The sequence below is a fragment of the Curcuma longa genome, chromosome 11 (assembly GCF_044706935.1).
Source record: "Curcuma longa cultivar G26 ecotype Majalengka, Jawa Barat chromosome 11, ITB_CL_G26_1.1, whole genome shotgun sequence".
Classification (NCBI taxonomy): Eukaryota; Viridiplantae; Streptophyta; class Magnoliopsida; order Zingiberales; family Zingiberaceae; genus Curcuma; species Curcuma longa.
Window position 1 is genome coordinate 3,961,943 of NC_133871.1, and position 14,710 is coordinate 3,976,652.

General features: G+C 36.9%; 3 protein-coding genes across 5 annotated transcripts in view; 1 reads left to right on the plus strand and 2 right to left on the minus strand.

The window, feature by feature from the left end:
• Positions 1-1,061: 1,061 nt before the first annotated feature.
• On the plus strand, positions 1,062-6,542 carry LOC141839582 (uncharacterized). 2 transcript variants are annotated; one of them, XM_074727362.1, is made up of 4 exons: positions 1,062-1,164; positions 2,221-2,423; positions 4,304-4,393; positions 5,713-6,542. In XM_074727362.1, the coding sequence occupies exons 2-4, from the start codon at positions 2,320-2,322 to the stop codon at positions 6,296-6,298; spliced, it is 780 nt and encodes a 259-aa protein (XP_074583463.1). In that variant the 5' UTR covers positions 1,062-1,164; positions 2,221-2,319; the 3' UTR covers positions 6,299-6,542. The 2 variants fall into 2 exon arrangements, with proteins under 2 accessions (XP_074583463.1, XP_074583464.1); XM_074727363.1 differs by having other exon boundaries at positions 2,312-2,423.
• An 877-nt stretch (positions 6,543-7,419) lies between these two features.
• LOC141839084 (very-long-chain aldehyde decarbonylase GL1-10-like) lies at positions 7,420-10,360 on the minus strand. The gene is made up of 5 exons (XM_074726743.1): positions 9,887-10,360; positions 9,324-9,646; positions 8,149-8,296; positions 8,030-8,062; positions 7,420-7,744 (listed from the first exon to the last, which is right to left on the minus strand). The coding sequence occupies exons 1-5, from the start codon at positions 10,214-10,216 to the stop codon at positions 7,652-7,654; spliced, it is 927 nt and encodes a 308-aa protein (XP_074582844.1). The 5' UTR covers positions 10,217-10,360; the 3' UTR covers positions 7,420-7,651.
• A 1,123-nt stretch (positions 10,361-11,483) lies between these two features.
• Positions 11,484-14,710, minus strand: part of LOC141839583 (uncharacterized) — a 10,733-nt gene continuing 7,506 nt past the window's right edge. Inside the window, exons 3-8 of one of the 2 annotated variants that reach the window (XM_074727364.1) lie at positions 13,720-13,761; positions 13,479-13,520; positions 12,543-12,626; positions 12,075-12,162; positions 11,766-11,863; positions 11,484-11,677 (exon numbers count right to left, since the gene is read on the minus strand). In XM_074727364.1, the coding sequence (XP_074583465.1) occupies positions 11,657-11,677; positions 11,766-11,863; positions 12,075-12,162; positions 12,543-12,626; positions 13,479-13,520; positions 13,720-13,761 (375 nt within the window). In that variant the 3' untranslated portion in view covers positions 11,484-11,656. Of the gene's footprint in view, positions 11,678-11,765; positions 11,890-12,074; positions 12,163-12,542; positions 12,627-13,478; positions 13,521-13,719; positions 13,762-14,710 lie in introns of both variants that reach the window. The other variant, XM_074727365.1, reaches the window with a different exon arrangement.

Sequence of the window (14,710 nt, forward strand, 5' to 3'; positions counted from 1 at the left end):
CATGAACTTCCAGGTCACGTTGGTACAGAGATTGTTATCATCATCCGTACTTCTCCACAAGTTAAGTGATCCAGTAGTGTTAGATTCTCATGTGATATTCAATGGGTCAAGGTTTTCTTTTTGTGTTTTTGTTTGTGTTCTTGTTTTTACAAAAGCAATTGTGTATTGAAGTTTATGGGCTTACAAATTTGTGTGTGCATTTGATGGTAAATGAGTACATCAACAAATGCCACAAGTGATCTAGTTCTTTTAACACAGCAGTAGAGCTTTTACTCAAAGACCATCCAAATGCATGTATTTGAACTCTGTTTTACGGATGCTATTGAACTGGTTGGGTTCGCAATATCAATGAACTCTTAAATTTTGTGGTTTGCTCAATGGTTCTGAGTTAAAAAGTTTGTCCATTGCTTAATCTGTATATATGATCAACTCTTATCCAAATTCACACCACCCGCAAGACAAAATCACACAGATCAAGTGTAATGGTCGTAAATTTAACTTCGGGTACATCTAGTGCTAATTAGGTTATGTTTGATGCCGATGAAATGGAATGGAAATGTGATTGAAAGAGAATGAAATGAAATGATAAACAAAATGGGTTTTGTTGTTCCATCCAGGGCTTTCTTTGTCTCTTCATGTTGAATTACTTTAGTCCATCATGGTTATCTCTATTTTATATTCGACAAATGATGAACAATTATACTTAGCAAACAGGGAATGGAACAATCTAGTTATAATCATTCCTATAATTCAGTGAAGCTCAAACCAAGCTCAAGCTCAAAAAATTATGTTGAATTTAGCTATTATTTCAGTAGTTTGGTTAATTTTAGATTCAATTTGACTTAGAATTATCTTATTAAACAGTTTTAAATAAAATAAAACTTTTTCGCTTTGTCTGGTTGTTTATGGTCTAGATCCGTCTTAATTGGGCCGAACTCTGCCATTCTAATCCACAATTGGCAGTTAGATATCAATTTGGCCCACGTTGGCCCGTTAAGAATTACAGATCCACTAACAATGAAATGAAGCGAAGCAACGCAACGCATCACCGTTTCCTCTCTTTTGCTTTCTTCCCTTGCAAGATAAGGTTGAGAGAGGGGACGTGCGAGGTTGCGGAGTCGGAGGTGGAGAAACCCTAGATCGTGAAGTTCAAGGCGATAAGAGGTTGGTTGCTTCCCAATTTGATCATTTTCGACGCAGGGGAAGTGGGAGGAACTGTGTTTTGGGGGTGATTCGCTCATTTTTGTGGCTTGCGGTTGACGTATTGGTGCTCGTTTCTGGGAAGCTGTGCACGTTTTTGTTTCCCCCCTCTATTAACCATAGTGGGAGAAATGCATTTTAGGCTTGATTTCATTCAGTTTTTTGGTTAGCGGTAGGCGAATCTTGGTTCTATGATGCTGTTTAAGCGTTTCTTTTCCCTTCAATGGGATCCTTCAGGAGCAATGAGGCGATTTCTGGGTGATTTCCTAGCTAGTCCATCTCGATCCCCATCCCCATCCCCATCCCCATCCCATCGAGTATACATCTTCAAAATTTACTGAACTCCGCTTTTGTAGTCATGTTAAATTGAAGGCATATTGAAGATCTACGTTTTCTCTAGTTGTTTATGTGTTTCTTGTGTAAATTTAATTTTAAAACTTCAGGGATGCGCTGCTGCTGCTGTAGGTATGCTTATTATTTATTTTCCTAGGATTGATTTATTTTTTTTAGACGAAATAGCCTGCCCAAAAAAGCTCGAGAGATTGTGTGATTTAATTGAAAGATAAAATTTCTAATATAATATTTTACATATATTTTTGAAAAATATTTTCTAGTTTTCTCCTCTCCCTTGATCAAACTTGTTGTTGTGTGTGTTTTTTTTTTGGGATTTTGTATTAGAATTTCCTTGTTCATACTCAGTTTTTTTTCTTCTATTTTTTAATGTAGGATATAAAATATATGGTTGAACTGGGGGATGATCAGAATGGTAGCTAGTCTTCATTAGATGACATTGTTATAGAGTTATGAAACTGGAAAAAAAAAGTTGAAAACTTGAAATGATGTTTAAAGTTGGTGGGATCATTGGGAATGTTGTGGTTGTTGCTCCGGAGAATGTGTTCTACGTGTTTGGGAAGATTTCTGTTGGTGTTCAAAAATGGTTTCTTTTGTCGTTCCGCAAGTTTGGTGGTTCTTTTTGGACTCACGGAGATGGCTTTGGATGCTTGGTTTTGTTGTGGACAGGGAAGATTGTTTCGGTGGTGGTGTGGGTGGTGGTTAAGGTGGTAGTGGTGGTGGTGATTTTGTGTACCAACAAGAGCTATTGAATTTGAAGGTCTGAAGATGAGCGAAGGCAGCCGTAGCCCACCTAGAGATCGCAGAATCCGCACAGAACGTACCTCTTATCGTGATGCTCCATATAAAAGGGATTTCCCTCGTTCCTCAAGGTTCTTATTGCTGGAAACCTTTCATTTTTATTGAGAGATGCATGGTTAAAGTTTCTTTTGTTATTTTATGTTGTGTTTTCTGTACTTTTTCATATACATTATTCAGTTTTACATCTGAACTGTCTTGTCATATGTTTTTGGTGATAGTTATAGTTCTAAAGTGATATACAAGTTGGCCATTATTATACTTTGAAACTAGTATAGTTTCCAAGAGGACCTCCGTTTTTTTTATTCTGGAGCAATGCATGCTATACTGTATTCATGTCATTGTATTCAAATTTAGTAGGTCAAGGGCATACTTTTCTGACAAAATGCACAATTGAATTTCTTTGTGTCACTAATCTATCTTATAATAGTGTCATGCAGCTTCTGCTTCTGTATATCTACCCTCTCCATTCATGTGTTTAGTCTGAGATCAACACTCGGACACCAATACTCCAAGTTGACACTTGACATCCATTGATTATGCGACAAAATTATTAGAAATAGCCGTGTTGGACCTTTGGATAGACCCCTCTGCTAGATACTCATACCTGAGTCCGAATACCATAGGCATGTAATTCTCTGCTTAAGCTATTAGAGTAGTTAAACATGCAGAGACCCTTTAATTCACTACCTTGTTTTTTCACGTTTCAAAATCTTTGAATTCTGTTCTAGATATGCTGGCATTAGTTTTCTTTGTAGATAGATGCCTACATTGTGCTTATATGCATCTTCTGAAAACTAGTGGATTAATACTGGTGCATTTGTCAATAAGTTGTTTCGAATAAAAGATTTACTTGTAAATGATAACAAAAACTGGTTAATCTGTAGCTGTCGTTTGCTATATATTATATCATAAGTATGTGTAAGAGAAGCTTGCAAGTGCACAGAATTTAAACTTCAAATGATTCATGTTACTAATAAAACTGGTGAAATCAAATGTATTGCCAGGAAATTGGCCCTGGCCACTTATTGTAAAGAAAAATTCCATTCAGAACAGCCTGACCTGATAGCAAGAACTACTAATATTTCTGTTAATAGCTCATATAATTTTGTAAATACTTACATATTATGAATCAGTTTTATTTACCTCATGAATTAGTATAAATGAGCATGCAATATATTATGTGAAGATTGTTGTGCAGTTGTTTATTGTTATTTTGTAGGCTCTGAATCACTGAGTAGGAACAAGTCTTACTGGTGGTGATAGTTGAATCAAAGACATCAAACATCCTTGCTATTTCTGTAGGATCCTCTTAAAATTTAAATGATAAAAACATTAAAATGGTAAGGAAAAAAGGCATAAGTCAATGAATCCCTTGCTAACAGAAACCATTATAATAAGATGATAATTTCAATTTGTGAATTTTCTGGCCTCCTATGACCAATGATTTAGCTTGATTAATTGATAGCTACAAATTGGCAACGCCAGGCTTTCTCATCCAATTTAGTAAGAGGGGATGAAATTTTTACATATTTACTCATTATTGCTTGAATTTACCATTACAATGATTTTCATTGTGGATCATTTTGGGCTGGTGCTGGTTTCTTTTGTGAGTATGAAGAGATACCAGTGCTTCTTCCTTGGTAGTCCAATGCATAAGGATGTTTTGTTACCTGTTGCAGGTGCTTGCCTTAGTATTCTGTATTCAAGTTTTGCATGTTAAAATGACAATTAGTTGATTGCTTTTTGTCTCTAATAAAATGTCTTGTATCATCAAAGTGTAGTTGATTTTGAAATATCTACATAGTGATTGGGAAATACTGCTCCATTATCTAACATATCTGCAATGAATGTTGTTGAAAATGGTATTCTCAGATCTCTTTTTTTTTTTTGTAATTATTGCTCAAAATGTATATGATATTTTCTAATTCCCTTTTTCTTTTCTTAATTACAGGCATGATTTATGCAAGAACTGCAAGCGGCCAGGCCACTATGCTAGAGAATGTCCAAATGCAGCTGTCTGTAATAACTGTGGCCTCCCAGGGTAATACTCAAAAGTTCATCATCCCTGCAACTTTTCTAACTTGATCTTGTCTAATCACCATCTCATTCTAGAGTTGCCTACTTCACTAGTTGGTTGCTTCTATGATATAAAGAACACAGTAATGAATTGGCAGAGTTTTTGTTTAGTCACCTTATGCATGAACTAACTATTCTAGGGGGGCGTCATGCTAAGTTATGTTGGGAGGATATAATTTCCTGATACTATATCTATTTGTTTGAGTCATCATCAAATTATCATCGTGCCATGATTAGGGGTGTAATCGAACCAAGCCGAACCGAACAGTAAGAGGCTCAAGCTCGAGCTTTGCTTTCTCGAGCTTGGCTCGAGTTTGATTCAATCTTTAATTCTTAAACTCGAGTTCAGTTCGAAAATAGTTCGTTTAAAAGTTAAAAGGAGCTTAGTTCGAGCTCGGCTCGTTAACATATATATATGAGCCTCTAAACGAATAAGTTTGCGAGCTCATGAACTAAATACTATTAAACTCGAGCTTGGCTCGATTTTCGAGCTTGAGTTCGGCTTGTTAACTTAATCGAATGAAGTCGAACAAACTTTTTTTCGAATAGAGACCCGAATAGCTCACAAGTGGCTTGGCTTGTTTACGCCCCTAGCCATGATTGCCCCAACTATTTTGGAGTCGGCTATGAATCTTATCCTTCATCGAGTTGTTTGGAAAGCTATGTTAATATTAAAGTCAATTTTTTTTTATTGCATCGACTATTTTCTTGGTTGCCTTTGCTTTGAATTCAACTTTTCTAAGTATACAATCTATTAGTTACAATGTTTCTAAAAGTACTGAATCTATTGGTCACCTTTAAACACTGGCCATATCATCTTAACCATTTCAGCTACATCTAATCATTGTTTGAGATTAATATATATATTTTTTGGGCTGACTGTGTGGGGCCATTGGAGTGGTGGATTCCACCTTTTGCTGAAGAGATTAATATTTTTTTACCAAATAAAGTTGGTCTGTATTTTTCATTTTAGCATTCATCTGTGTTTTACCTGCTGCTTTCTAATAGTTCAACACACTCATTAGACATTGGTGGCCTTAAAATAATCAAATTGTCTCACCTATTTCTTGACCACATTTTATCATTCTATGCTTAATCTCTCTGATATTAGTATTATTTATTTTATCATTTCTAGTAACTCTGTATTTCCATTTTAGCATTCTTTTCTCTATTGTCTTAAGTGTTGCTTCTAAACAATCCGGCGTTCAAGTTAATAGCACAATTTGTACATTTTTGTTGGTATTCTCGAAAACATAAAAATAACATGAATTTGTCTCTCGACAGGCATATTGCATCAGAATGCACAACAAAGGCATTGTGTTGGAATTGCAAAGAACCTGGGCATTTGGCAAGCAATTGCCCCAATGAGGGCATCTGCCACACGTGCGGCAAGTCTGGTCACCTCGCGAGGGATTGCTCCATGCCACAGCTGCCTCCTGGTGACCTGAGGCTCTGTAATAATTGCTACAAACAGGGACACCTCGCAGCAGACTGCACGAACGAGAAAGCGTGCAACAATTGCAGGAAGACAGGGCACCTTGCCCGCGATTGCCCGAACGAACCAGTCTGCAATCTCTGCAATGTCGCAGGGCATGTGGCCAGGCAATGCCCAAAGTCCGGAACACTTGGAGGCTTCGGTGGCAGCTTCAGTGGCGGTGGCTTGGGTGGCAGCTTCAGCGGTGGTGGCTTGGGTGGGGGTTTCCGTGGTGGATTTCGAGATGTCATCTGTCGGACCTGCAACCAGGTTGGCCACATGAGTCGGGACTGCATGGGTCCTCTGATGATCTGCCACAACTGCGGTGGGAGGGGGCACATGGCCTACGAGTGCCCATCAGGAAGGTTCATGGACCGTGGTTTTCGGAGGTACTGATTGATATACCGGTCCGCTTTTATGCCTATTAAGATGACCTTTTCGATATCGAAATGTCAGTATCTTAGTCAACTTGCTCGAGACTAGTTGTTCGAAGAAACTTTAGTTTGCAGACTGTATGGCTTGGAAAGCCTTTTGCAATGTTGATTTCATTTTCTGTGTTCGGAGAACTATCATTTGGCTGTAGCGTACCAGATCAACGTATCCTATCATTTACATATTTGATGTGGATTTCATTTGTGTTGTTCTGTGGCTGCATTAAACATATTGTTGGTATGACGTTGCTTGCTTGTTAATCTTGAAGCGCACGGATTATTTTGGATTGATATGCAAGAAGCTTTGACAGTTGCATGTTGTTACATACTGTAGTTTCATTATAGGCAATGTTTATTTTGAGGGAAAAGTACCAAATTAAACGGGAGGAAAGAGGAAAGGATTAGGAGTATCTGTCTATTCGATGAAACTATCAGGAGAAGAAAATTCAGGAGTTGATTGGTTCAAATATGGACCAATCTTTTTCAGTAAAAGATTGAATCTACCATCTCAATTGTTTTACACGATCAATTACATAATTATCTGTGAAAAAATAAATCAAAAAAATTACAATTGATCAAGAAAATATTTCTTATTTTATCGAAATTTGATTTTTATCCATTTCGATAAATTTATCATAATAACCCATTCAATTACGTCTTGAGAGTGATAAAAGACCAAGATATTAATCCATCTTTGGATATCAATTGCTGTCGAGCTAGCATGATCGTCGATGGACCATTATTGCTCATCGAAGCTGACTGTTGAACCTTGGCTCAACTGTTGTGAACTCCACAAAAAAACTGCAATTTCATCTCTAAAGGTTTTTAGTAACATTGAAAACAATGATATAATATACATTTATCATAAACATGATATCTTTTACGTGTATAAATCTCAGAAATAGCAATTAAAATTGCATATTTAAACTCTCCTAATTGTATTTCAAAGTGGCATACATTTTGAAGTTCATAAGGACGTATTTATAAAATTAAATTTTAAAATGATAAAGATGTAAAATATTGTGTTAATGAGTAATTAATATTTCTTAATTTTGGCCTCATACATGTACTATCAACATCATGGCCTCAATGGAATTATGTAGATGATATAGCAACAAAAAGGTCATCCAGTTCCAAGATCATCACAAACGAAAGAGACAGAGTAGGTCACCACAACGAACACTACCTATAAATTGGCTAGCCATTCTCTGAGTTATTGAATCCCACTTTATGATTAGTTGCTAAATGAAGTGAGAACTGATGGGGTAGAAATCTTAAAAAGAAACAGATAGGCCAGCATCATGCATGAGAACTGTGCCTAATCGGATTTTCCACTGTCCTTGAAGCCGTTGGTTTGTCCATTTTTGTCGCTGTTCCTTGGTTGCTCCTTCAACTGTGGCTGCTCCTTCAACTGTTAGTACAAAGAATCAGGCAGAAAAAACTTGGAATCAGCACTATAATCGAACTAGTTTTGCATGAAATACCGACCAATCAAATCAATTATATCTAGGCTTTTTATTTCAATTCTATTTAGATATATTATAGAGCTATAATATAGGTGCTCTTTTTTATAAAAAACAAATTCTCTCGCTGTCTTGGCTTCTCTATCCTTTATAAAAAGGTGATCCTATATAAGAAAGTTAACAAAATACTAAAGTATCAAATGCAAAGATGATAATGGTTAAACCCAAAGCACCTTTGCTAGCAGTGTCTTGTGATATCTGTATCCCTGCAAACCATAAAAAGGAAGTTGTAGCTTAAACAATTTGAGGATACTATTTCATTTGAACAGAAACCACCAAGTGATTCACTGACCTTATCTGTGCCATAAATATAGTCACAGTAGGTAAATACAGAAGCGAAGTTGCTTTGGCTCTGCCCTCCTACATAGTGATGGTAGTCATGGTACTCTGCTCCTCCATAGAAGGGAATAAATTTGGTTGGAGTCCAAGGGAAGTCATATCTGTTCATAGAGGCATTCAGCAATATCAGTGTTTGCTTGCAGTATACTAGGGAATATGATGCTTCGTGAAAGGTGAGATTTCTGTGTACTAATTTCTCAACTTGATGAAAATGATTTTGAAAAATCAACAAATGTTTTGTTAACCTAAAATATATCCATGATAGTCAGCATAATCTGCTTGTCTTTTTCTTCAGATTATTTGAGAAATTTCTAAGAATCTATGCACATCAATGTCATGTTCAACTGACACGTGTATGTATAATTCTTATATTTCTAACTTCGAGGAGTTTTGTTTTTCCAAGCTAAAGAGTAAGTTATTTAGCTTGATTTTCACAACTGCAGTTGCTCAACATCTGTAAAGGTCACATTGGTCATATTCTGTCACTTCTACATTGACCACAAAAGCATGAGTTGAAACTTCTCCTGTGGCGCTCATTCAACACTTCCCACAACCAATGACAGTACGCAACCGTTAGCAAACTGAAATTTCAAATAATAGGTTGCATTGAGAGATGGACAAGGGGTGATGCTTGAAGCTGTAGCTCTTGATAGATTCAATGTCTTTTTATGGATCCCAATTAATTCTATTCATTTTCCAACACGAAATCCCAATGGCAAACTTCCAAAGTGGGGAGAAATTGGACGGCAATGCAATTTAGAGGGAAAAAGCTGGAGTCAAATGATGGTATGAAACAAATCAAGTCTGGCACATGTTTGTCTATACAGAACAATGGACAAAGAGATTGATACATACATTACAATAAACTATGAGGAAGGTAGCACACAGATATAGTTATAAATTCTTGACAATTCTGACATGCTTAAAAAATCAATATGGGGAAATATTAATAAATAAAGGAGTCAGATCTAACAAAATGAGTCAAAAAAAGTCACCTTCTCACATGTCTTTCATTCTACTGTGAAATCTTACAGCATAATTACACAGATCTAATGGATCAGAGCCAGGTAGAAAATGATGCAGACAATCTTAATTCATTACAGGAAAGATGTGTGATGAGAACCATACCCGCTGTGGGTCTCAATCGCTTCAAGCTGGCGGAGGGCAATCCAAAGCCAGAAGGTGATCATGTGGCAAGGAACCATAGCGGGCCCTGCAAAGGAGGGGATCCCAAGGAGCAGCACCTCCGCCCAGTGAGCATAGGGTGCTGCGAAGCCAATAGGCGCTGTGAATTCATGGTGGACACAGTGTATCTTCTCGTACCCCCATTTGCCATGCATTAGTCGGTGAATCCAGTAGTTGCCATAGTCCTCCACCAAGAAGTAAACCAAGAGTTGCAAAGCCACTTCCCACAGTGACGGAAGGGGAAGTCCAGCCCTTATCCCCACAAACTACAAATAGCTCTTTTAATAAAGATAGAACAAAAATCTTCAAGAAAGTGGGTTGAAAAAGAAAAAGAAAAAGAATGATGCTTTTATCCGGCTATGTAATAAAAAAAGTAGATCAACAGAAAATATTACAAAATGAATAATGCAAAAAAGTAAGGTATTTGTTATGGAACTAATAAAGAGGGTTTTTCTCCCCAGAAAATAGATCAAACTGCAATGCAGCATAAGGAATCAAGAAGGGACCTTGATGATGGGATAGGAGGAGAGTTGCAGCGGGCCGACGACGAGGACGAACACCCGCATGACGTCCTTATAGCACTGGAAGAAGGAGGTCGGTGGGTGGCTGACCTTGGGCTGGATCTTGAAAGAGGAGACGGAGGCAGGGAAGCCGAGCTCGATGAGGGCGAGCGGGAGAGGCGCGAGGGAGAAGATGACGAAGAGGAAGATGATGTTGTGGTAGTAGATTAGGTAGTCGGGCATCCGTGCGGTGTAGCGGAACCAGATGGCCTCGGCGAAGCTCAGACTCCGCCCAAGCGCCGCCTCCGCCTCCCCCAGCGTCGCGTACGGCAACATCTCCGGCAGCGCAAGAAGCGATCGGAGCGAGAGCGACGATCCCGGCGGCAACGGGGATGTGGATCCGAATCGCCGGAAAAGGCCGGCACGTCTAGTGCTCCGCCGCTGGTGGCACCGCGATGCCCCTAGTGGAGGAGCAGAGAAAGGTTGAGAGAGAGAGAGAGAGAGAGAGAGAGAGGACAAACGCGATGAGTTGTGTTCTTAAAATGGAAGGGGCAATGCAGCGTGCGGTCGCGATGAGTGGTGTGTATTGATCGTGACACCGGTCGACGTGCGGCTGAGCTGGCTCATCTTCATTAATACCTTCCTCTACCGTGATCTCACATATGATCATAAATTTTTTAAATTAAATTCCACATTTTTCAGAAAATAATCATAAAATTAATCGTGTAAAACTACTAAAATGACAGATTTCACTTTTTTATAGAAGAGCTGTCTCATCTTACAACTAAATCGCGCCACTTTGATACGCCAATTTGGCACGGCCCACCGGTCTGGTTTATTTTATCTTTTTTTTAAATTTTAAAAATATAGATAATAATTATTATAAATATCAAATAGTATTTAAAACTTTTTTAAAAATATATACAAAAATATTAATAAGAGATGGAATACAAACGGCTAATGAAGTGAACATGAGCCATTGCTCCTGAAATATAACTGAGTTGATTACAATGGAACAAATTTGTAAAAGAGAATAAGAATTCAAATCTTGACGAAGTCAAATAATATCTTCCACCGTCGTGATCAACTATAATTTTTTAATTTACTTTTTCATCGATGATCGTGAAACCGACGGTATAAAATCACTTTTTACAAAAGAAAAGAACATGAGCAGTTGAATTAGGATGAACGATTCAAAGACAAGAGATTAATGTGGATCTTATCTGATAAGTTTTTTCATAATTGCCAATAGAGGCCAAAGAGAATAAATTTAAATTTATAATATTTTATTCGAACTCAAGCTTTATATCTAACTGAATTTTACATTTTTAAATATCTAATCGAATTTAAATATCATATAAGCTATACTTAGCCATTCAAGGACCACAAATTAATACACAAATTAAGTGGGTGGAGGAAAAATATATTAATGCAATTTAAAAATGATGGTTTGTAGAAATCTATTTATTTATGATTATAAAAAGGCAATGATTGATTGAAGAAATAAATGCATTATTGGCTTTTCAGATCATTTTGGGTAGAAAAGGAGGAAACCAAAGCATCTTATAAAGAAAACCAGCCTAGCTCACTTGTAGGGATCTAAAAACACTGATGATCATAGAAATTACATTGGTTTTTGGATTTTTAATAAACAATTATGTTGAGAATCTTTTAAAAAACAACTAGAATGCAAATTTGAATTGAACTGACGAACTATTATATCAGGTTTTGAATCCTTACATCTACACAGCCTGAGACTTCTCTTGCAGGGAAAATTCAGTCGGACTGCTTCCCAGCCTGCAGAAATCAGAAATGTAAGGAAACATGAATGCAGCTATGCGAATTTTAGATGGTTACATGAGAGATAAAAAGTATAGTAACAAACCAGCATTTCGTGATCCCCGATTATTTCATCGATCACTTCTCGGAGAAGCTTATCGGCACTGTTTGGAACAAGTGCTGCAAAAACAGCTGGTTGCAATCCTGGAGAACAGCCAAATGTGAGGATGCTGAAGCATGGAGCAAATGCAAACGTTTTGGATAAGTGAAATGTGCTACAAGGTTTCTCTTCTCTAATCTTTTTCATAAGGGTAAATAAATTGTCAAGCCTCGGAACTCATTTCAGACTTTCTAATGAAATAATTTCGACAAGAGACGACAAATATGGAGCAGTTTTTTAGCATTGGAATGGTACCAGTTTCTGGAAATGAATCGATGAACATTATCATCTCCTCTCCACTTAATCCTGATAAAATGCACAATCTGGGCAAAGATTTAGCAATCTGCAGTTGAGAGAGAAAGGTAATCGGGAATGTTGGATCATATACTAATGAAGAGAATATTGACATTGTGATAAGTAGTAAGCTAAAAAATCTTGATCCATAAGGATAATGTTCAGCAAGTATAATAAACTTTATAGGATTCAAGGAAGTGAGTATGTTTGTTTGATTAATATTCAATTCCAAAACTTGCGACATGTCCAATAGATCAAGAAGTAGTGCATGTAGTAAGCAACTGTCTCAGAATAATAATAACAATAAAAAGAAATTTCCCCTTGTTTATTAATATACTCATAATCAGGAATAGTTCCACAAAAAATGCACCTACTTGCTCACAACATGCATTTAATGAGAACTGGATATGGAGAATCATGGTGGATCACCTTCACATCATCTAAGTGGACTTGCTCAACGTGCATTGCATCCCATACTGTCTTCTCGATCATATCCTCTGTGCAATAAATAACCTGTTACCAACAAGAAGACATGAATGATTGGATAAGTGCAATGAGCCACAGAATAAGACAGCGATTCAAAATCTTATCCTCTGTGAATGACTGGATAACGGCAGCTGCAGTTAGTTTAATTTATAGCCCTTTATATGGCAGGTGCATTTAGTTTAGTATACAGCAACAACAAGTGACTCCTGGTTGCCAACTGGGGAAGGATGCAGTGTACAAGACATAAGCATGCAAACACTCGTAACTTCGTAGCATAAACATGTAAACATAGGCACATAAGAGATTTGCTTTACTAGACAAAATCTTCAAGCAACATTCAGCCAACTGCATTTTAAACCTAGATTTTTTTTTTATATCACTGGTAACTGTGGAAATGATGTCATCTCAAGAGAATGATTTGATGTGTGTATTGCAATTGGACTAAAAAAAAAATCCGTGGAAACTTACAAGAAACGGCCAGATTTGGGAGAAAGCTGTGCAAGCTGGGGGGCAATTTTGGCAAGGGGGGGGGGGGGGGGGGGGGGGGGGGGGGGGGGGGTTTGATACTACTCTTCTGTTGATTCTCTATTCACGCTCACTGGTAATATTATCAAATATCAAGGAGTTGACACCACAGACAAATGTTTAGAATAAACATGTTATAAGTACATATTATAAGTAAAAAAAAACTATACTTTAAGTTCGTTAAGGATAACTGAACTTGAGCACTGCTGTGTGATCTGCATGATACGCAGATTGAAGAAGTATTAATTATTGGCATCTCTTACTCATTGAAAATGGAAATTGCAAAGGTCGAGATTCTAATAAATAACACCTACAAACACAGAAGAAAGAAAAGTTAATGTTGCAAAGAATTACCTTTAAAAAGTCCCCATCAAGCTCTTTTAGAAACATTTGAATCTGTATCAGTAAAAGATAGCAAGAAATTAAGATAAGTTTACCAGGTAAAAGATCACAAAGATGGCAGGTAAACGAGAGTCATTTATGTTTAAAAAAAGGTAATTATTAATTAGACCTTACAATGGGTACATCTAAAATTCAAATTTAGATCCATTTCTTGCATAATACTTGAGTTTTAAAGAGAGACAGGGAAGAATACCTTTTCCTTTTCGTCTGCTTCAAATCCCACCAGCAGCAAAGCCTAGACATAAAAAAATCTACTCAAAGTATTAAGACTTTATAAAATTAAGATAACCAATGACATTGCCAGAGCATGCATTTGAATCTGGTGTTGAACATAATTCAAAATTAAGGGAGGTAACTGGTATTATGTCAGCTGTCAAGTGCCTACTTTTGCAACATATTCACATCATAGACAAAAGATTTATTTATTTATTTACTTGGCTAGCAATAAGTGAAAGAACTTGTAAATCCTAAACCGTATAAGTTCTATAAACCGAATAAGAACTTGGATAATTAAAAATACAAATAAAATAAGGATCTAGTTTCAACAAAACATGGTTTAACATATAAAAATATGTAAATAAAGACAAGGAACCTGATTGGAGAGTCATTATCTTTGTCCTACAACGTCAATTGTTCGATCCCTGTGGAAGAAGATGAAGCGGAAGTAAGAGTGTGGTCTTCCAAGGGAATTAGGGTGACGGCGCCATAAAACCTTCGTCAATGGAAACGAAGGCAAGATGTCAGTTAATTCTAAGCCCTCAGGGACCAAACCCTATATATAGAAATCCGATCCGTTATCAGTCCATAGATAATAATGGAACGGATTAACGGGTTCTACATATTTAATCTACATCCGATAATTCAAAATCCGATAAACCTTAGTTAGATCAGTTAAATGAGTTCGGTTCGTATCCGCATATACAAATTACAATTAAACCCACCTTAAGAGATTAAATCCAACAATTTTTCACTCGGGCTACATGTGATATGTATATGATATATGACTATAACTTTAGTTGATATCAAACTCTATGGGTACAAAAATACCCCTATAAATAATCTGGTCCATTAACTTCATTGGTATAGGACTAAAGATGTCATAGTTACTATATGTGCCTGGAACAAGTCCAACAATAATCATAATACCAATGTCATTAATGACATAGATCAAGATGTGGATATGT

What these genes read in the sequence shown, in the direction of transcription:
- LOC141839582 (XM_074727362.1), top strand. Translation starts at nt 2,320, where the DNA reads ATGAGCGAAGGCAGCCGTAGCCCACCTAGAGATCGCAGAATCCGCACA. An exon ending in GATTTCCCTCGTTCCTCAAG is followed by an intron (nt 2,424 to 4,303) that starts GTTCTTATTGCT and finishes TCTTAATTACAG; the next exon opens with GCATGATTTATGCAAGAACT. An exon ending in AATAACTGTGGCCTCCCAGG is followed by an intron (nt 4,394 to 5,712) that starts GTAATACTCAAA and finishes GTCTCTCGACAG; the next exon opens with GCATATTGCATCAGAATGCA.
- LOC141839084 (XM_074726743.1), bottom strand. Translation starts at nt 10,216, where the DNA reads ATGTTGCCGTACGCGACGCTGGGGGAGGCGGAGGCGGCGCTTGGGCGG. An exon ending in GCGATTGAGACCCACAGCGG is followed by an intron (nt 8,297 to 9,323) that starts GTATGGTTCTCA and finishes CTCTATGAACAG; the next exon opens with ATATGACTTCCCTTGGACTC. An exon ending in ATATTTATGGCACAGATAAG is followed by an intron (nt 8,063 to 8,148) that starts GTCAGTGAATCA and finishes TATGGTTTGCAG; the next exon opens with GGATACAGATATCACAAGAC.